General features: G+C 37.9%; 2 protein-coding genes across 2 annotated transcripts in view; both read right to left on the bottom strand.

Annotated features, from left to right (window-relative positions):
• Nucleotides 1–438: 438 nt before the first annotated feature.
• Nucleotides 439–8,861, bottom strand: srgn (serglycin). Its single transcript, XM_088004353.1, has 4 exons — nucleotides 8,692–8,861; nucleotides 6,477–6,618; nucleotides 2,273–2,505; nucleotides 439–1,206 (listed from the first exon to the last, which is right to left on the bottom strand). The coding sequence occupies exons 1-4, from the start codon at nucleotides 8,744–8,746 to the stop codon at nucleotides 1,100–1,102; spliced, it is 537 nt and encodes a 178-aa protein (XP_087860479.1). The 5' UTR covers nucleotides 8,747–8,861; the 3' UTR covers nucleotides 439–1,099.
• Nucleotides 8,862–16,322: 7,461 nt separating this feature from the next.
• Nucleotides 16,323–20,841, bottom strand: part of kifbp (kinesin family binding protein) — a 7,329-nt gene continuing 2,810 nt past the window's right edge. The window contains exons 4-13 of the mRNA XM_014995483.2: nucleotides 20,811–20,841; nucleotides 20,559–20,683; nucleotides 20,385–20,478; nucleotides 19,697–19,809; nucleotides 19,447–19,596; nucleotides 18,208–18,282; nucleotides 17,287–17,449; nucleotides 17,031–17,205; nucleotides 16,771–16,956; nucleotides 16,323–16,693 (exon numbers count right to left, since the gene is read on the bottom strand). The exon at nucleotides 20,811–20,841 is cut by the window's right edge and continues 28 nt beyond it. Coding sequence (XP_014850969.2) covers nucleotides 16,555–16,693; nucleotides 16,771–16,956; nucleotides 17,031–17,205; nucleotides 17,287–17,449; nucleotides 18,208–18,282; nucleotides 19,447–19,596; nucleotides 19,697–19,809; nucleotides 20,385–20,478; nucleotides 20,559–20,683; nucleotides 20,811–20,841 — 1,251 coding nt within the window. The 3' untranslated portion in view covers nucleotides 16,323–16,554. The remainder of the gene's footprint in view (nucleotides 16,694–16,770; nucleotides 16,957–17,030; nucleotides 17,206–17,286; nucleotides 17,450–18,207; nucleotides 18,283–19,446; nucleotides 19,597–19,696; nucleotides 19,810–20,384; nucleotides 20,479–20,558; nucleotides 20,684–20,810) is intronic.

The raw sequence follows: 20,841 nt of genomic DNA, 5'->3' as shown, positions 1-20,841 counted from the left end.
GAGTCTGGTGCAGGAACTCCACAAGAAAAAAGTTTAATTTCCAAGCCAACATTTTACTAATGGAAGAGCTGAAACTGAGAAACTTGCCAAATTATAGCAAATTATATATTAATAGGAACCCTGTGTGGATTTCAGGAAACACCACCTCATCTGTAAATGACAAATGGTATATTAAACTTTTTGTAGTTTAATCCCAAATCCTAAAATAATCTTTCACATTGTTGACCACTAATACTAATGTGCAAAGTGCACATCAATAAAATCTACAAATTATCCATCTGAACAATAATAAAGTTTCAAAAACCAGAAAGTTCCCACAAACATTTTCAATCTGCTAATCAATATGTTTGATCAGCTGTGTCAAATCTAACTTTAAAGCACTGAAGAAATTATACATATCATAATTTAAAGCACCTTCTTATAAAAAAAGACATTACACAGTTTTAAGCAGATTTTATTGAATTGCTTATTGATTGAAATATTTCAAATGCACCTTAAGCAATGTGAAATAAATGGAAACAATATACAGATTATTGCTGACATGTAGGCATATTCAAATGTATAATTTTCAAGCACGTTCACATCGTAAACCCTTTTAATTTTCTCTTAGGGGTTTGTGTCCACAGGGTTTGTTCTCTGGATATTTTGAAATGCCCTCCTGATTAGGGTGAAAAAATGAAATAAATAAGTTTTCTCTGTGGCCTGTTATTCCAAAGACGGCCTGAAAATGTGCAATGGAGTGAAGAAAGCATCATGTTATTGCACTAGCGTTATCATGATTTAAATGCAGGTTTTATTTACATTACAAAGTATGGTAAATTCTTTTGTTTTTCACAAAAATGCAAAAATACTGACGAAGCACAGCTTAGACTTTATCAAATTTACACTGACTGGCAGACTATACTGGCTTTTTTTTATTAAAAAAAACAGCAGCCATTTTTTTTAGCAAAGAAAATAAATTCTCATGATAATAAAAATAATCTTTTCCTCAAATAATCCATTTGGACTCTGCAAGTTCCGCTTCTTTCCAGCAGGTGGCGATCCTCTGTTACTTTTTCTACCTAGCTGAGGAGTTACAATGGCCGACTTTCCTGTTCGTCTATATTTTCAGCAGGCTGTCTTCTTCCAGGTCCTGCTCTGTCGGCTTCGCCTCTCCAACCGGAAAACTGCCGGGGAACAACCTCTTCATGCCCCGCACGTTTCCAACTACAAATACAAGAAGATAAACACATCAGAGGCGGCAGAGTAACCAAAACATGTACTCAAAAAGGAAAGTAGCACTACTTCAACGCAGTTTTACTCAAGTAAAAGTAAAAAGTATCCATCCAAGAAATTACTCAAGTAAGAGTAAAAATGTATTTGAGTAACTGATCAAATTATCAATTATTTAATATTTAAAAATTACATAATCAGACAGATAAAAGTAGAAATTTCAGTATTTTAAAGAGCCAATAATTTTGGATCGTAACAGAAAATAACAAAATCAGGCAGACTATTTTTTTCCAGATCAGCTTTTTTCAAAACTTGTGAAACTGTAAAAACGACAGCTGTGTGTCTGGTGAATTTTTGGATAAAACACGTTTGTTTCACATTCAGTGGGTGGAAAATCCAGACAATTTACTCAAGTAAGAGTAAAAATACTTCATAATAAAGTTAATCAAGTAAAAATAACAAGTACAGAGTAGTAAAAATATTTGGAAAAGTAATTTTTTTCCCAAAATTTACTCAAGTACATGTAATTTAATAGTTACTACCCAAATCTGAAGTGAGAAAAACTGTAAACAACATAATTAGGAATGTCCCACTAATCAATAAATCACATAATAAATTAAAACTAATTCAATAATTACTATTAAATTATTATTATTATTATTATTATTATTATTATTATTATTATTATTATTATTATTATTATTAAAAGAGAGAAATGGTGAATCTCTCCATGTCTACCACAAAATGGTTGACTGAAATCTTCAGAAGGGCAGTTTTGTTCACAGAGACTTAATAATTCATTTTATTTTTTTGTTTTGTTTCATTTATTTTGGATATTTAAAATATCTTCCAGTTCCTGTGTTAAATAATCATTAGAATTTAAAGTTTATCGGTCTATGAGAATGCCGTATTGCGTTATTATTATGCCATTATACCATCACTACTTAAAAATGGTGTCAAATTAACAATATTATTGTTTATCACAATACCTTCTGGAGCAAAAAAATGTGTTATCATGGCTGGCCTAGACATAATCGAGAGCTTTACAGAAATGAAATACCTTTGGGTTGAGCAGAGTCTGTCCAGGATTCACCGGAGCCTGTCTCACTTTCAGCTGCTGTGGGTTCATCGGCGTACGGCAGGTAATCTGTTGCAGAGCCTTCGTAACCAGAACCTTCTTCTACTGGGAAGAACCACGGGGACTCCCCGTCTTCGGTCCGCATCGGTGTCTCCTCATCCTCCTTCACAGGATCCTCCGCAGGTGGACTCTCATCCTGCACTGGCTCTGCGTCTCTGAAACAGGATGTTGATAAAAATGTTAGGTTTGTTCTGAAGCCTGAAAGAGACAAAGAGAAATAACTTTACGTTTCTTTTAGACATCCTGGCTGCCCTGCTCTCATCATCAGTACCATTTCCTGTCCTTCCCATTTTGCAGAAGCACCACCCAAGTTATTTTTGCCTTCGCTGTAGGTGAAAGGGGAGTGAACAGGTCGGAAAGGTTTGGTGGATTTTCAGAGCTTCAGTAGGAACAGAGGTGACTTCTTGGCTAAATATTGTTTTGTTCAAGTTACTTTAGGATGAAATGTGAATACAGCGTTGTCAAAATCAAGTTTTGTCCCTTATGTTGGGAAAAATGGGCTTTATTAGTGCAGATTTTTCTGATATCACCCCCTTTTTTATGCTTTGTGTTCAATTAATTTACTTTTTTAGAATTTAACTCTTCTTTATGTTTATTCAATCTTTAACCTAATTTTTATATAAGCAAGTTGCAGGACAATTTAGTAAAATGGTTCTTGTAACTATTTTTACTGTCATTATACATTTTTTTCTCTCTTTTCTTGAAGTTTTTTGAACAAACTAACTGCCTGTCTGGTGGATTTCACTTGCAGCATAATGACTTTTCAAAGCAAATCATAAAATAGTTCAATTAAAAACCAGTTCCTACAAAAAGTAATCCCAAACAAAAGCAGAATCCTCTTAACTTTAGTGACATTCAACTGAAGCTGAAAATTAATAATATGTTTGCACAGAAATATCTTGTTTTAACACTTAAAGAATGAATAGTTTGGGCTTCCTGGGTGTACTTATTTTAGATAAAGTCGTTATCAACACGAGTGAAAATGACACTTTCCCCATCAACTCTGGCTAAAAATGACCTCTGCGTTCTCACAGGAAACTTTTACAGATATACCGATCTGTGGGCTCTGCAGCTTTAGCAAAAATGTATTTGCATCAATATTTTTAAAGATGAAACAAAAGTCACACTCAGTGATGGTTTATATACCAGCTGATGAGACTGAAGCACATAAAAAAGCATTTTACCTCTTAAAACAGATAATTGCATAATTTAACCTTCAATGAAAGTGTCGTACTTGAAGCAGTTGAATCCCTTTGTCTTTTGTTTATATTTAAATATCAGATAATTAAAAGAGTTTTCAAGTTATGTTTTAATTTGCAAAAAGGAAAACAGTGATCCAAACCGAGCTGGTCCCGTTTCTGTAACTGCTTCAACCATCCACTTAAAAACTGTGCTTTGTGTTTTACTCTGGATATTCTTGTCTGATAAAAAAAAATAGTCCGATCTGAAATATTTTACTGTAAAAACAAACCAAAAGCAGAGTAAATGTTTGTGATGCTGTTTTAGTTTCTAGGCCTCGTGTTCTCATTGGATTTCAATTTCTAATTTAACAATTTAGCAACATCTTGACATTCAGCAGCAAATGGTTGAGATATTTGACCTGAAATAAATACGTCCCACATGGCAAAGGTAAGGCAGAACAGATGTTTCTATCCAATTCAGCTGTTGCTGCTCAAGCTGAAAAAATTTGACAATGTTGGGACGAACGCAGCAGTGAAACAATAGACCAGAAGCAGCAGCCCATGAAGCGTTGCAGCCCACTTCCTCCAAACATTTCCTCTGACTTCCTGTTCAGAGTTAGCGGAGAAGCCATGAGGCGCTGCCAGGCGCTCCGACAGGCTCCCAGTGTCATGGCGGTCAGAGAATATTCTGACAACCAACAAGAGCAACATTCAGTTTTCTAGAAAAAGGTAGTTCAAAAGAAGTCGATGTTTTTTTGCTCACTTCCTGACCTGTAATCTGATTTCACATTTCAGAGGAACTTCTGTTGATAATGTTGGTATTTAAGGCAGTCAGAGTTTCGACACCGGCCCAGAAATCATCCTAAATGATGACATTCTAAAAATCTAAATGACTTACTGCGGAAGTGCTTGTCTTGCTTTTTTTTGTGTGTATTTTTTTGTGATGTTACACTCCTAAATGTCACTTGGCCTCTCATGACTGTAAAAAAGCATCATTGAAAAAGTTCACTGTTTTTCACACCATGCACATCTGAGAAATAAATCTAGAACCTGAACTGGACGACATGCAGTCTGTGCTTCTTGTTTTTGACAAGCTTTCTTCTTCAAAATGCAAAACTACTATAAGAAAAAGATTGGCGGTTAAGAGGAACTCATAAAGAGGAAACTGTGGGTTCAGATCAAGATTGATTAATCTTTTAAAACAAACGTTAGAAAACTGCACGGCATTTCAGAAGCTCAGGCAAACAAACAACACTTTCAAACATTCAAAAGGTGTTTTTTTTTTCAGCTTTAAATGAAATTAAAATGGATCCCTTCACATGTCTGACCTGCTAGACTCAGAGGATGTTATGAGCTGATCTGTGTAAAATGAAAAGGAGCTCCATCCTAACAAAATGAACACAAAATAAAATGTTACAAGTTTTGAAGTTTAAGGTTTTTAAGCCACAAAATGCTAAATCTCTTAGCAGTTTAGCATTTTGCAACACCAAAGCAACACTTTAGGGCAGTAAAACTTTAGGCATCCTGAGAGTCTACAGACAGAAATGATTAAGTCTTGCCGTAGATTCTCAATTGGACTTTGACTGGGCCAATCTAGCACATGGATATCTGGTCTGAACCAGCCATTGTGGTTCGGACTGCATAATTAGGGTTGTCTTTTGCTCTGTCGTGTATTTAACTCCATCTATTTTCGCGATAAATCCTCCTTGCCTCGTTGTTCCTGCTAAAGAAAGTGATCTACCCCGGATGATGCTGCCGCCGCCATGTTTCACAGGTAAGGCGATGTCTTATTTTTCCACACCATGCATGCTGGTCAGAGCGTCTTTTCTGAAATGCCAGCATGGCTGAAAACAAAAAGCTCCTAAAGGATTTCCTTTTGTCATGTCTTTTAATTGTTGTTTTATCGACAGAATTACCCGCCTCATAAGTGGGTCGTTGTGATCGCAACGCACCAAAATGCAAGGAGAAATTAAAGGATTATGGATACGTTTTCAGACGATTTTAGTTATTTTCCACTTTCACGATCTGAGCAGCGCCGAAAGAGCGTGACGATTTCTTAGATCAAACGTTGTGTTTTTACGTCATGACTCATCCTAGAATTATCAAATGATCGTCCAACCCAGCAACAGATAATAATACTACAGCGTAACAATGTGTGTACGTAGTCTAGGCTGAAAAAAACATCAGATATGAAGCATTAAAGTAAGTCATAAAATGAGAGCGTTTGCAACCACAGCGCCGTGCAGCAGAGAGGCTGCATCCGCTGCTGAACTGATGCAAATGTTCAGTTTGCCTTTAGCAAAACAGTCCCTTCATTACATTAAAATTAGATCAGAAAACAAAATGACCACAAATAGATCTGCAGCCTTTATTTTGCTTTTTGCAGAAGTGAAATAAGGCATCTTTAATGTTTTAAAGGTAAGTTTTGATGGCTTGAAACTTTCCTGACACATAATAATTTAGGAGTTATCACTCTTGACCAAAGACTTTTAGAATACGAGGAAATAAAAAAGCTTCAGCTCAACCCCTTTCATGAATAAACTACAAACTTTATAAACAGTTGTTGTTTTACTACAGCTCTTCTCTCTCTGGTTTTCTGCCTGCCTCTTTCTTTAGCCATCCACGTTGTCCTCTATTTTTGCCTTTCTTGGCCATGAACCTCACACTTAAATCCACTGTCAAGCAGAGATCATGTGAATACACACACGCACGCACGCACACGTACGCACGCACACAGATCAGACTGAGTGAGGAGTGTGTTAACCAAAAGATTCAATGCAACATCAGCATTTCTGCTTTTTGTTTTGGCGACTTTCCTCCCCTCCATATTGCCCCCCTTTTAATTTATTTCCTTAAAGATGTCGACTCTCTTTTCTTCCTATCCATCGTTAACCTGAAGCTGTCCCTCTGCGGTGTGAGCGTTCACAGAGAGGCGGTGTACTCACAGACTGTCTGCGTCAGACGCCGGCAGCTTGGACGGGAGCTCTGGACTCCACGGCATCTCAGCGCTCTGCTGGGTCACGCAGTTTGCCTGGCCGCCCGCAGGATTACATCTCAGAAACTTATAAACGGCCGTACTCGGTGCTCCTGTGAAACATCAAGCAAATTCACAGATGTTCAGACGTTTCCTTGAAAACATTTAAACACGCAACCCGACTTCAGCCAGTTGGACCGTTTCATTTCTGGAGTGTTTCAGGAGATTTCAACATTATTCTGTAACATGGTGAAGAAAAAAAAAAACGACTTTATTGAACCTCTTGAGTTATATTTTAGAAGAGGAAGTGTCACCATCTCAGCTTTTTCTCAACACGTTGCTGCAAGACGCTCATGCATCTCCTCTGTTGGTGAAATTTGTTACGTTATAAATTACACAGCCTTTAAAAGTTTCGTCGCTGCAATAACAGCCAAAATTATTGGCCGTTATTGATGCACAAATCATTGATTCATGTCTGTTCTTGATTGATGCAAGCTTTGTGGCTGTTGAGAAATATTAGGCATGGATGAAACAAAGGGATTTCACATGAAAGTGTGTGCAAATGTTTTGCAACTGACTGATGCTGCTGCCAAAGGTGTGCGGAGCCCGAGGCAACGTTTAATTTGGTGCCTGGATTCGTCCACAGCGCCTCTTCAAGCTCAGTTCATGCTGTTCATGCTCAATCGTTTCTTCCCACATCACACTTTTTATGTCCGCTTTTATATTCTTGTTTTTATGCCTGCGTCTTTGTGAAGCACTTTGTGATTTTAATGCGTTCTATAGACGCTATATAAATAGGTTTTACTTTCTTTACTTTCAGTCATAGCAAGGATATGTGGCTGTATGACTCTAATAGAGGATTCTGAGTTAGTTTAGTTTGATCAGGGGTCATAATCTCAATTTTCTTTCTTTTCTTTTCCCCCAAAGTGAGCTTGTTGAAAAGGAAATCAAAACTGAAACCAACGAGAACAGTTGTCAGTCGGACTGTGTTATTGAATATAATGTATTTGTTAACCATTTATCTCAATTAAATGAGTAAAATACGATCAAAAATGGTTACAAAATGGTTTGTTTACAGGTACAAAATGGAGGAAAGAAGGAACGAAACAAGGGGGAAGTTTGTGTACATATTGGCAAAAGGGTGAAATAAACAACATTACATTAAGTACAAACATTTAAAGTGTCCACAATGTATTTTATCACCAGAATACATTCAGCAGAAACTAATAATACACTGGCTTTAAAATATGACTCTGTTTAACATAACTTTCAAATTATGGCAATGTAGGCAGAAGCAGGAGCAAAGTTTGCTTATATTTTGGCCCGGCCATTTCTTTAATAAGTCATGTTTGGACATTTTAGGTCATAGATTCCTGTGAAAACTACTTTTAATTGACTATTTATCAAATATTAAAAAATGAGAAATACATAAATCTATATATTTTTTTTATTGATATTACATGTAAAAAACATTTTCAGCACATAAAAGAAAAAAAGGTTTTGTTTACTCTGTTGAATTGCGCTCTAATACAGAAATAGTGACAATAAGATACAATTTAATAAATATTTAGTCTCACTTTACATCAACTCGGGCATTCCTCTGACGTGAAAAACTCTCCAGCATAATAAATAATATCTACTGGGGTTTTCCTCACTGAGTTTCCATTGTCCAGGCAGGGAGCCCTAAAGTTGTTCCTCTTTCACATCTCAACAAGCCTCAACCAAACCTACGTCGGAAATTAAATCGTGTTTTCTCTTTCCGTTTCAACACGATCGAGAGCAGCAGCGGAATGAACATATTTTAGCCTAAGTGGTGAAATAAAGCCACTGTAAAGCAACAGAAGTGGGAATGTTGGATTTTAGGGAGTTTTTCATCCGCTCCCAGAAGGGGATGGCAAACTGAGTCACAGTAATTTACAGTAATCCAATTATGCTTGCGCAAATAATGCGTTACGACAGAATTAAAGCAGTTCGACATTTTTGTCACCAATAGACCCCAATATTTCTGTGTGGAGTTGTTAGTATCTGCTTTATGGTGCTGTTTTATGTCTACATTCATATGAAATCAAATTAAAAGTGCGTGTTCTTAGAGTTTACGGCTCAAGTTACCCCCAAAAGAAGCGGCTCTCTCTTCTTTCTGCGCATTAAAGAGCCGCGGAGTCGCTAAAAACCATTAATGGACTTACCTTTTCCGTCATGCAAGGCGAGGCAGGACACAACGAGAAGAAGAATCAGTTTCATCCTGATATTTCAAAGTTCTTCCCTCCCAAAATAAATTAAAAAAAGCCCAAGACGGTGGAAATGCGCTCCTTTCTGAGACGAAGCCTCAGCGTAGTGAGGAGCAGAAGCGTCAAATGCGTGAAGTACTTGAGGCTGACAAATTCCCCGTAAAAACAGCTCAGCCCACCGTGTGCGTCATGGTTTCCTGGAGTCTTCTTCTTCTTGTTGTTCAGAGCTCAGTCAGTGGAAACTTCTACCTTTAGATATCATGAGTTGAGGAAACAGAGAGATAAGACGCCAAGATCCAATCTGTGTGTTTTTCTTCGCTTGACATCAGGAAGGGGAGAGGAAGCCACAACTGGACTTAATTAGCTCCACGACTCCTTTTTTGTTGTTTTTTAAACAGATGAGATGAGTTGTGGATTAAGAACTTCAGACAGTTAATTTTATATGGGGTTGTGAAATCTTTCCCCTTTTTGCTTTTAGTTTTTGCCGTGTCAGAAGGATTTCACAGCAAATAAAGGCAGATATTTAATTAAATTAGTCAAAACTTTACAATCAGCTTTCGTCACTGCTGGGCGGAAAACCAACACTGCTCCTTTTTTCCTGTCAGACGAAGCCACTTAGAAAGAAGTGTGAATTAAAAATATTTCTATTTGCAAAATTTTATTTTATTTTTTTTTTAAAACACCTTCTTCCTATTTGGATTTCACATGCACTACAACGCTGATGGCGTTAATTCACAACATTTGAGTTAACTGGAGGCACATTTGTAGATGTATTTCAAAGAGACTCGCTGTTTTGTTGCGTGACATGATGGAAAGATCAAAACAAATAATCCAAGAATGGAATAATCTGAGAGACAGTTCTTTCTCTCACAGATTAACGAGTTTTTGTGTGAAATGTGCAACTACACAAAAGCAAAAGAAGATGCTACCTGAAGCTGGAAAGTTTCTGTGTCCAGACTGACAGGCCCATCAGGGAGGAAGAAGCAATCTGAAATTCACCAAACTGGGACCAGGATTTCTGCAGATATGTCCAGTTGTTTAATGAAACTAAAAATGAAGCAAGAAGAGTTTGGCCTCAATGACCATCATTATATATGGAGGAAAAAAACTCTACAAATCTCGCTGGACTGAGAATACCATCCAAACTTGGAGTAAAAGAGTGGCAGCATCATGCTGAGGTGAGGCTGGTGTGCTTTAGCAAACAGATGATGTCATAAGAAAAGAACATGATGTTCTTGATGTGATCACAAGACATTAGGCAGGAGGCTAAAGCTTGGCCACAGCTGAGTCATCTAAAGAGTCGATGGTATAAACACATCGTCAGATTAATGAAGACAACAAAGTGAGTATTTTGAATGGCCATCACTTTAACCTATTGATAAACTGAGGGAGGGGCTGAAAGGAAGGTGATCAGTTCTGTAATGGGACAAAATTACAGAAAAGTTTGTGGAAGAAAACCCAAATTATGACGTTAGAGAAACTTCTGAACATTTTTGTTGCTCATTATTAGCTAAATTATCCCTTTCATGCATGATCCTTTGTGTCAGGATTATTTTCCATTTTTTTATTTTCTTAAGGCATAAAAAAAAGGTAGGAAAAAAATTTGTAAAAGAAACAACAACATTTTTTTATTTTTTTAGGTGATCAATCGTAATTTTCTCCAAATACAAAGTTGTTATTTGAAAAATACATCAGTAGTATTGTTGGCCTCAATGACCATCATTACATATGGAGGAAAAAAACTCCATATGTAATATGGAGTATTGATCTTTAGGGGTTATCTGATGTCACATTTTTTTTTTTTTACCTGCAAGAGTTGTCTGCAGTAGAAAGAGGCACAGGGTCGGTCGGCATGCTTTTTTGTCTGTCAGCCATATTGGATTGAACTAAAAAAAATAATTACTTGCATTTGCAGCTGATGGCCAGCAGTTGATAGTGTATTTTAAGATGCATTATAGTGTCCACTTCAGTGGTCTGTGTGCATTTATAACATAAAAATCCAGAAGAAGCACAAGAACATGGCTTTTAGATAGCTGTCCACTGTAGTGACCACTGTGCATGAAAGGGTTAAATACATTAGTACCCCTTACCGATCAAAAACAGGAAACATTCAGTGTGGTTTGGCAGCAAACATATACAAAGTCTATGTAAATATGTGGTAACCAGGGGCCCATCAGCCTGTGTTTGGGTCGCAGTGCGTTGATGTTGCTGCTGGATTTAATGTGGCCTCCATGCATGTTTTCCATATTTGTGCCTCTAATGTGTCTCCATACATCCAGCAGATGTTTGGCAAATGTCAGATATAAACAAGAACATTAACTTCTCCTTCAGATATATGGACTTAAAGTTTATGTTGTAAATCGCCAAGCTTTTTATGAAACTCTACACTGCAAAAACAAAAAACCTAACCAGGTGCTTTTGGTCTATAGTGCAAATATATCTTAGTATATTTAAAATAAGAAAATGAGCTTAGAAGTAACTAAGATAATTTCTTAATATTGAAAGTTTACTAGTTCCATTGGCAGACTATTTCACCCATAAAAACATTTTTTTCCCACGTTATAAGTAAATTAATTTGCCAGTGGAACTGATACTTTTCCCTCAATATTAAGGAAATATTTACTTCAAACAAACACCTTTATCTTTCTAGTTTTGCTTTATTTCAAGTGTGCTAAGATATTTGCACCAGAAACTAGACCAAAAGTACTTTGTAAGTTTTGTGTTTTTGCAGTGCACATTTTTAATGACTAAACATGGTCATAATACACAACCTTCAAAAGCAGCGTTTAAAAACAACTTTTAACGCCACATTTAGAAAATCACGACCCTTTTACAATGTGTTATTTTGTATGTTATAAAGTTATAAATATCACACTATGCAAAATAAAAGGTAAACAACACCCCAAATTAAACAACTAATGGTATTAATACTAAATACCATGACTCTCACTGATTTAATTAGTTCATTTTGCTTATTTATAGTTTTTGATTTATGTATTTTGCTGTGCAGGTTTATTTATCCTGTCTTAATAAATACTTTGTAGAATCACCTTTAGCTAAAGTTGTGATTATTTTAGGTTGTTCTCTGCCGGCGGTGCACACTTAGAGACTGAATGAAAGTGTCTGTTTAGTGTTGTTCTGCTTTGAGGTGAACCTCTGCCCCAATATCACGTTTACCACAGCCTCCCACCTGAGCTGCAGACCTCTGCAGCTCCTCTATAGTTTCCATGAGCCTCTTGGCTTCTTTTTGCTAAATTACCTTCCTTGTCCTCTGAAAAATTTAATTATGAAGGCATGTTTTATGTTCTTGTTGAAAATATCGAAAGTGGTTTTTCCCTCCCACTCTCTTTATTTTGGTGTTTCCCTTCCTCCTCCTTATCAGGTTTTTCCCAGTGTCCGTTTGTTAAACCCGTCTCTTAAAGCAAAGACGACCTCGTAAGAGATCTTTCAGCTGACACATCATTACGACGCTGAAGGAAGTGGTAGCATCGGTTGCTATCATTTTCCTCCAGGAAATGACACACTAGCCTGCCCGGCGTCACGTCTTTGCACAACCGCACTCACACACAAACACATGCTTCAATGGAACGACTCCTATAGGCGTAAATGTTCAACTCAAAAGCTAAATACTGCATGTATCCTTTTGACACTGCTCTTTTTTCAAGTCGATCAATACCTGATCCAGTTTAAAAACTGATTTCCAACAGTTTGGTAATATTTTTCTAGCTCTTCTTAGGGATAGTTTGACAGCTGCTACGTTTCCCTGTAGCAGTCAGTGTCGCAAAGAATAGCAATCTTCTCACCGTGTGGTTTTCTCCTCCTGTCCCATCACAGTATGTGGGATCAAGTCTATTGTCTGAGGAACCAGAATTTATAGCACACTGGGTTATTTTCACTCTCTCAGACAGAGCAACACAGGATCCACCCATTAGCATACATAATAACGCAGAGAAGAGGTTTTATCCAGCACATTTACCAGCAGTGACTAAGTAATCCTGCTCCACATGACTTCATCAGTCTTCATCGCACATCAGTGTGGAGGAATTTGGCCCTCTCTTCTTCATAACAGTTCTAGTTCACTTCAGTTCATCTGTTGGACAGATGGTCTCACATTTGTATCTGAAATTCTTTGGTTTACAAAGACGTTTGTGGCAGATCTAATTGTTACGCCTGCCCAAGTCCTAAACCAACAAAATAAGCTCACATCGTCAGCTGGGCTCAGCTTTCGGTTTAGGCTGTTTGTGATGAAATGCCATGTTTGGTTCTCACCAAACATCCCCACTTTGGTCCTTCCTAAGGACAAACTATTCCTACAGGAAATCAGGAATATGCACTTTTCAAACTTTGGGCTTTTGCAGTCTTGAGAAGTGCTGGCTCCTACAGTTTTCATTCCTGGCAGTGAGCATGACTTGTAAAACGGTACATTAAGGCCTGGAGGTTTTAAGATGTGGTTTTTGCGGTGGATTGCACAATGTTGCCTTGTTGTTAACTTGCTTAGCAGCTGTCTTAATGGCCTTCCACTTGTGAGTATTTTATATATAATTTTAAATGTATATTTTCAATGCAAACAGCTATCATAAACTTATGGTAGTTTGCTTTATCCTTTACTTTATATATTAAGTAAATTATTTATTATATTAATATATTAGACCCCATTAATGAGCATGTAAGGTAGTGAATGGATGGTTTAATAAAATATTTTGTGATTGAATTGAAATTATGGAGCTCAGATTGTTTGGATATGTTAAAATAATCCTTCTGAGATTACCAACAAAATGTGTTTCCTCTAATGTCTTTTCTGTTGTGCTAAAGCTTAAAAAACATAAGAATATTCCCTACAAGCATCAAGAGTATAATTATAGGGATTTCATCTACAGTTTCAGAAATGTGCAGTTTCTGCAGTTCAGGTTCTCTTGAAGCTGGGAAATGTGCATTTAGTACTATATGTAAGATTTCTTAATATTACTGACATGTCCAGATGTTAAAGTTTTAAAACTCTACAATACTTTCCATTTCGTAGAATTATAAAAAAACAGTTTTGAAACAAAGTGTTTGTATCATGAGCAGCACTCCCACAAACCTTCACTCTTGCTGTGATTGAGTGTAGACTTTGTGATTTGGTGGTGCTCTTAACTTTAAGAAACAAATTACTTCTGGTCTCGGAAACAATTCACCAGGGAATCATTACTTCAGTTTGTCATCTACCACCACAGCAGCTACTGGGCGGATTTGTGGCCTCACCAAGATGGATGGTTTAACTTGGGAATGTAAACATCAGTCGAGCACACCATAGAATCACCAGATTGCCATGGTGTTAAAGCCGCACTGTCTTCCACTACTAGTGCTTCACCACAAACCTCCAATGCCTGCACAGAGGAAGTAGCAGCAAAGGTTGAGTATGCATGAATTCATTGCTTGCTGGAAATTGGTCAGGATGTCAGCCCACACATCTGACCTCTTTCGCAAATACTTCTGTTTAGCGTGGAACAGAAACTTACGATTAAGTAATCTTTGAATTTGATGGCGATGCAGTTTTAGCTACGCAGTATGATGCACTGTGCACTTTGTAAAGTAGGTTGAGATTGTTCCAATTTATAGAAAATAAGACAAAGGTAACAGCCAACACGGCCTTACTGGAAATGGTTCCATTATGTAAGTGTCAACATGAATTTAAAGACCATAAATAAGTAGCTACATTCTGTTTAAGATAAATAATTGAGACTTATTTTTATTTTTTATTTTACCTTCTGAGCATTAAACAGATTGTTGACCTAGAAAAATAAACCTAAAACTCATCTGCACTGACAATTTTAAACTGACAGATTTATTTTTTATTCAAAATCAGTTAACTTCACTTTAGATTAGGGCTGGGTAATAAATCACTAACAATAACGATGTATTTTTAGCTACTGTTAGCTACCAGCAGCTATTGGTATTAATCTATTGACCAATATTCATCGGAGTTCAGTAAATATCACTGAGCGCCGAGCCAGGACCGCACAGCATTCTGGGAGATGTAGACAGAGGAAAAGCCGCTCCCGGCCAGCTAAGCTAGGTTAGCTGCATCGGCTAACTCACTCACTTTTTGGTTACCTAGCAACAACCTGTTGAGTAACTTGAACAGCAGTAGTTTCAAGTTTCGCCACCATCCCTTATATCTGCTTCAAAATAAACAGCGTGGCGATCAGAGAAAATGAGTACAACAAAAGGAAAACTGTGGACCAAAACACAAAAGGTCACATCACCAGTTTGACAGTATTTATGTTTAAAACAAACAAAAAACGAATCAATAAAATCCGATACGTTTTTTAGCCGAATACGTTGCATGATGCTTTGATGCATCTAGTTATTTAATCCCTGCTATTAGCTAATTTTTTAAATTCTAAATTATTTGGGCGTTTGTGATAATTGCAGTCTTGTAGTTATTAAAACCCCTGAACACAATTCTTCACAGGAGCAAATTTGATGCAAGTGAACTGATATTTGCCTCTCCTGATGAAACCAGTAAGGATGCAACACCTTAAATACCAGGGCAGAAGATAGTAATATTTCATTGCTTGATATCAATATGAAAGAAGATATTATCTAGCACAAACAAGGTGCTGCTAAGTTTTAAGTTTTCCACATTATATTGAACAGTCAAGGGCTTCGTGCTTGAACTTCTAATTCACTATAACTGAATAAAAAGCATAAGAAGTCAGATCCAATTTGCTCACAAGTATGCAAACAAGTCAAAGGAGTTTTTGGATTTTGTTTTACGAAGAATAAAACTGCAAATCTGCTGAAAAGAACACAGTGGTGGCTCAGTGATACTTTGGGGCTAAGCTGTTTCCTCTTGCATAGGAAACCATCATCATATGGTGACAAATATATCTCAAAGTTTACCAAGGCTGTTTCTAAATGAGAAGGGAGTGGCTGTCACTCTCAACTGCATAAATGAAGAATATTATTGAAATGAAGGGGGTAACCCTTGTGATGTGAACTCTGAATAATGCTAGAAAAGCTCCGAGTCACATTTACAGAAGCAAACGTTCTCTACCAAGTCTTCAAGATGCTTTTAATTTTGAAATACTACCTGTACTGGGATCTTTAAAAAGCTCCTTTTGAATTTTATTGACACATGTAGTACATTTATATTACAGTTTTTTCTGTTCATCTGTTGTAAAATTATTTTAAATCAAGATGAAATAAATCTACTCTGGAGAGGTTTAATCTGATGTCATACAATGGAAAAAAACGAAAAAAAGTAAAACTTTTTGAAATTATTTGCTCTTCAACTAGAAAATAGACATTTTAGAGAACAAACTCTACGCGATGCTACAGAATATAAATGTAGAATTCAAACAAAATAAATGTATGTTAAAAATATATATTTATATTTATGATGAATGTGAGAAGTTTAAAGAGATATTAACATTTTACTAATAAACCCCCAAAATGTTGAGTTTGTTAATGTTAATTTGAAGAGGCCAACAAGTCTGTTTTCCGTTTCGTCAGTGTTGAAAACTAAAATTATTCTCTATAAATATACCCAACCTTTGTGTCTATCTCGTCAGCCATCTTCTGCATATCTAACCTGCAATCAAAGATGAATTAATCACAACATTTATTGCACAATATTGAGAGCACTTTGCAGCAGTTACAGGCTGTGATGCATTCGAAAGCAGCATGCTAAACACAGGAAAATAAACACAGAATTTAGTACATGAAGAACAAGAATCCACAGTTTGGCTTCTTTGACTGCAGAGTGTTCATGAACATTTCAATTGGGTCTTTTAAGTTAACAAGAGCAAGTAGTTAAGAGCAAAACTTGGTCCGTAATTAGTTGTTTGCAGCCATCCTCGATTTGAGGCGGTTGATCTTCAGAGGGAGGAGGCCCACCATCTCCGTACTCAGCTCCAGCTCCGTCTCCACGGCAGCGGCCGCCTCAGGATGCGCCTCGCAGTACTGCACCACGTACCTACACAGCAGTTTTAGCGTTTAAAACAGACGGCACCCGACACCACAGACCAACTTTAAAAATGCATGTGATCCTACTTGTAGTTTTCCAGAGCTCTGTTGAGGTTTTCCAGCTGGACTGGAGGCGAGGAGCTGATCAGTTTGCTGTGAAGTCGGGCCACCCTGAATCGGGCCACCAGTGCCGGTCTGAGCACCTCCTCCTCCAGATGTTCGGGAGGTTTCCCTTCCGGTGAGCACAGAGAGTCCAGGAACATCTGGAAGTACCTGCAGAGGAAAGGAGGTTAAGTTGTTTAAGAACAAGTTGAAATCCCGGAGAAACTCCATAAATGGAAACTCACTTGGCAGAGGCAGAGCAGAGATGGTTGAATTTCTTAATAGTGTGGCCATCTAGGGAATGGTTATCAGCTTGTCTGTTGGCCAGAGTCAGCTTCAAGTCCATCATTTCATTGTAGGTCTCAGCCAACTCAAACATCAGCTGTCTGCGGATCAGCAGGTAGTATCTGGAGTTCAAGTCTGCAGAAGAACAGACCGACGGGATGTCAACACACAGCCTGGACACTTTAGAGGCAGAATAAAAGGTCAGAGGGCCAGTACCGTTGCAGATCGGCTCCAACATGTCAACTCTCCGCTTGTGCATCTTGCAGCGACGTTCCAGATCCTCCTCGAAGAAGGCCAGGGCCCGGAACAGGGAGCTGTGGTCCTGCAGGATCTCTATGTGGTCCGTCACGTAGCCGTCCATCTGGAAGTACTCCTTAGCCTTTTAGTCACAGTCAGGATGGACACAGAAAATCTATCAGACACACGTTTCACATGGTTCTGCTTACGTGCATGGCTTCACTGCGGTAACAAAATACATGGTTTAATAAGAACTGAAACTCTTTTCTTTAGGTTGACCACAAAGCTGATCAGTTTATCAAGAGACGTTTCAGGCAACGGTTGCCCAACTTGGTGAAGTGCAATCATCGCTGGAAATAGTATGCAGATTTTGGGAGGATGTTATCTCATATACCATGCAGTCAGACTCTCTATGCCAACAATATACAACTCAGGAAAAAACTAAGAGTCCACTGCACTGAGCCCCACTGAAAACCTCCTGGTTATTCCACCAAATATTGGTTTCTGAACTCTTCCTGAGTTAAAACATTAGCATTGTTGTTTTCTTTGCACTATTTGAGGTCTGAATGCCCTGCATCTTTTCCCTCATTTTCTGGAAATAAATACTAAATTTTTGGTTGGAATTTCAGAGACATGTTGTCAGTAGTTCATAGAATAAAATAACAAAGTTCATTTTACTCAAACATATTCCTATAAAGAGTAAAAGAGTTAATTCTAGCTGATATCAGTTCAATCCTTTGTTTACCTGTGTATGGATGTAGTATCTTGATTATATGACTAATCAATATACTAACATGTTGGGATGTTCTAACAGATATTTGTAAAGTCTGTCTCTCACAGACATGAGAACAGCAGTGTTGAGCTAGCATGTGCACTAACGTTTCTGTTTATGCATCATACCTGTGTTACGTAGTTCTGTCCCACCAAAAACACAGCTCTGGCCTCCGTGAAGTCCAAAGGGAACAAACACATCACCTGTAAACAAGAACACAGTAAAGTGACTAATGTCGTCTACCATAAAGAAATCAGTTGCTAAGTGGTGCCCACTAAAGAGAAGGTAATCATACATTAATTCACAGATAACTGAGCACACTCAGGTTATTGATTATGCAGCTCACAAAGGCATTAACATTTTAACTCTTGTACATTTTAAAGGTGACCCATTATGCAAAATCCACTTTTTGCATGTCTTTGTATTTCCATTTGAGTCTCAACTTCTTCTGGTAACAGTTCAAATCCTAACAAATAAAAACCTCCAGCCGTTTTCTGGCAATTAGTTCATGTTTTGTGATGCCTGGAAAACGAGCCATTTCAAAATCCTCTTGATTATCAAGTCACAATCGGCAGGGGTTTCCTGTTACTTAGCAACCCAAGAGGAGCTCCCGCATGTTTGGTTTCACCGCTGCATGTGCTGTACAATGGCTGCTGGAAAAGACAGGTGTTTTGTTCCTGACTTAACCCCTAGAAACCACTTGCTGCCTTCTTGTTGGTTGTGCAGGAAGCTCCACTTCTTCTGCTTCTGGGTTAAAGATGCCTACAATTTACTTGTCTGCAGCCATTTTGATATGATAAAGTGCGAGTGTAAAGCTAGGGGGCGCCACCAGCAGCAGTTTATTTGCATAAAACTGACTCAGCCCTAAAACAGCTAATTGTGAAAGGAGCTCAACAGAACTGAGAAGGTGGAATCTCATTATGTCAGAATGATTTTGTGCAAAAAAACATAAACATGTTTCGTATCGCCCACAGACCAAATGGAATAATAATATGACCTGACGTGAAAAAGTAATTCAACCTAACGGTTTTAGCTTTATTTCAAGAAGACCTGCACTTCCAAATATATTTTGAAAGATCAATAAATTAATATCTCTCAATATTTGCGCAAAGCTGTTATAAAGAAACACATTCTGAGTTTCACAAAAGGTTTTTTAAGCCACATTTGAAACCATTTTCAAGCCTGAATGTCGTTTAGCTGGGGTGTAAGAACCACAAATGTTGAATGTGAAATGAAATGCTGCAACATGTGAGCAGCTAACAGTCAGAACGTCTCCAGAATCAGGGGTTGTTGTCAGCAGAAAATGAACACGACTATAGAAATCTGACACTGTCAGTAGTTCAAAGACGTGACTAAAAGCATCCAACCTTTTCCTCCACACTCGCGATGGAATCAAAGGTATCTTCAGATCCGAACAGCAGGGCGCTCTTCCTCCCCTTTTCCTCCTCCTCCTCCTCCTGCCTTCTTGCTCTTTTCAGCTCGTCTTGGCGATCAGTGTCCAACTCACCGATGTTATCCTGAATGTACAGTCAAAAGAGCTTCTTTTTTGTTTCTTTGGAGATTGGATGCATTTACAGTTTGCGTCTGCAGATGTGAAGCCGTGCGACGGTGCCGTACCTCCAGCAGCTTCTTGGCGTCCTGCTGGAGGTTGAGGCAGTATTTGATCCAACATCTGGCGATCTCTGCTCTCTTCTGCTGGAGCTGCTCCCTGCGCTCGCTCTCCGTCTCACCTGTGGACAGAAAGAGATACGAGGACGTGCCACGGCAGAGGAAAGTTCAGAAAAAAAACTGCTTCAGTTCTTTTAAGCAGCTCAATTTACTTTCAGGAAATAAAAAACAAAGTTTTTTTGAAATTTGCTTGAAGCAATAAACAGGAAACACGGTAGATATTTTCTTACTTCAATGTGGGTTACAACATAAAGTTATGCTGCGTGGTAAGCCTATTATTTGCATATCAGTGAAGTGTAAACCTGTCACAATAACTGATTTTGCTGCACAATAAATTATCCCACAGTTGTTTTAAGATCATTTACAAGTAATGTGATGATAGCAGCATAATAATGCAAGAACACGTTCTTTAAAAATCAATAAACTTTCAATTTTAATGAACATTTAACAATGGAGCTGCAAGACATTTTAAATATCCAAAATAAATAAACAAAACAACAAATAAAATTAACTATGAAGTCTCTGTAAACCAAAGCTCTTGTGAAGACTTGCCATCAAGTTTTTGGTAGAGACGATAAATCATGCAAATGGAAACGATTGAGCTTGTTTTAATTATTGTGACGGTGGAGATATTTACTTTCTTGTGCGGCAGCTTCAGAGGGAACCTCTCCAGCCAGACCCGATATAACGGTAGCTGCTGCAAGGCAGTGTCTGCCCTCCGTGTATCGGCCCTGAAAGAACAGAAACATTTAGCCTTAACCTTTAAAATTAACGGATTCGCTTGAAGTTTCTGATCAAAGTAATCAATGACCTTTGTGATGTAATACTGGGACAGTGTGGCAGCATTCAGAGCCCACTCCATTGGACTGAACTGGTTCAACTGGAGCTGTCTCTGCAGGGTGCTGTGGCAGTAGGTGGCAGCGCGCTCGTTTTCACCTGACACACAAGACAAGTAGGTATTATTACCACCAAACACGACATAAAGTCAATAAAATATTGATATGGTTGATTGACGCTCATAAAATCAGACACTAATCAGTTTTTGTATAATCCTCAAACTTACCGAGGTTCTTATACACTTGAGCAAGGTAGTA

Source organism: Poecilia mexicana, unplaced genomic scaffold (genome assembly GCF_051168715.1).
Source record: "Poecilia mexicana isolate PSO_F unplaced genomic scaffold, ASM5116871v1 scaffold_3, whole genome shotgun sequence".
Lineage (NCBI taxonomy): Eukaryota > Metazoa > Chordata > Actinopteri > Cyprinodontiformes > Poeciliidae > Poecilia > Poecilia mexicana.
Note: the sequence above shows the minus strand (reverse complement) of the source record. Positions and strands in the feature narration are given on the sequence as shown.

Bases quoted from the DNA above. Each gene is read 5' to 3' on its own strand.
- srgn (XM_088004353.1), bottom strand. From the start codon at position 8,746: ATGAAACTGATTCTTCTTCTCGTTGTGTCCTGCCTCGCCTTGCATGAC. The intron at 6,619-8,691 runs GTAAGTCCATTA...GATGTTTCACAG, and splicing joins CGCCTTGCATGACGGAAAAG to GAGCACCGAGTACGGCCGTT. The intron at 2,506-6,476 runs GTGAGTACACCG...ATCCTGTTTCAG, and splicing joins GCGTCTGACGCAGACAGTCT to AGACGCAGAGCCAGTGCAGG.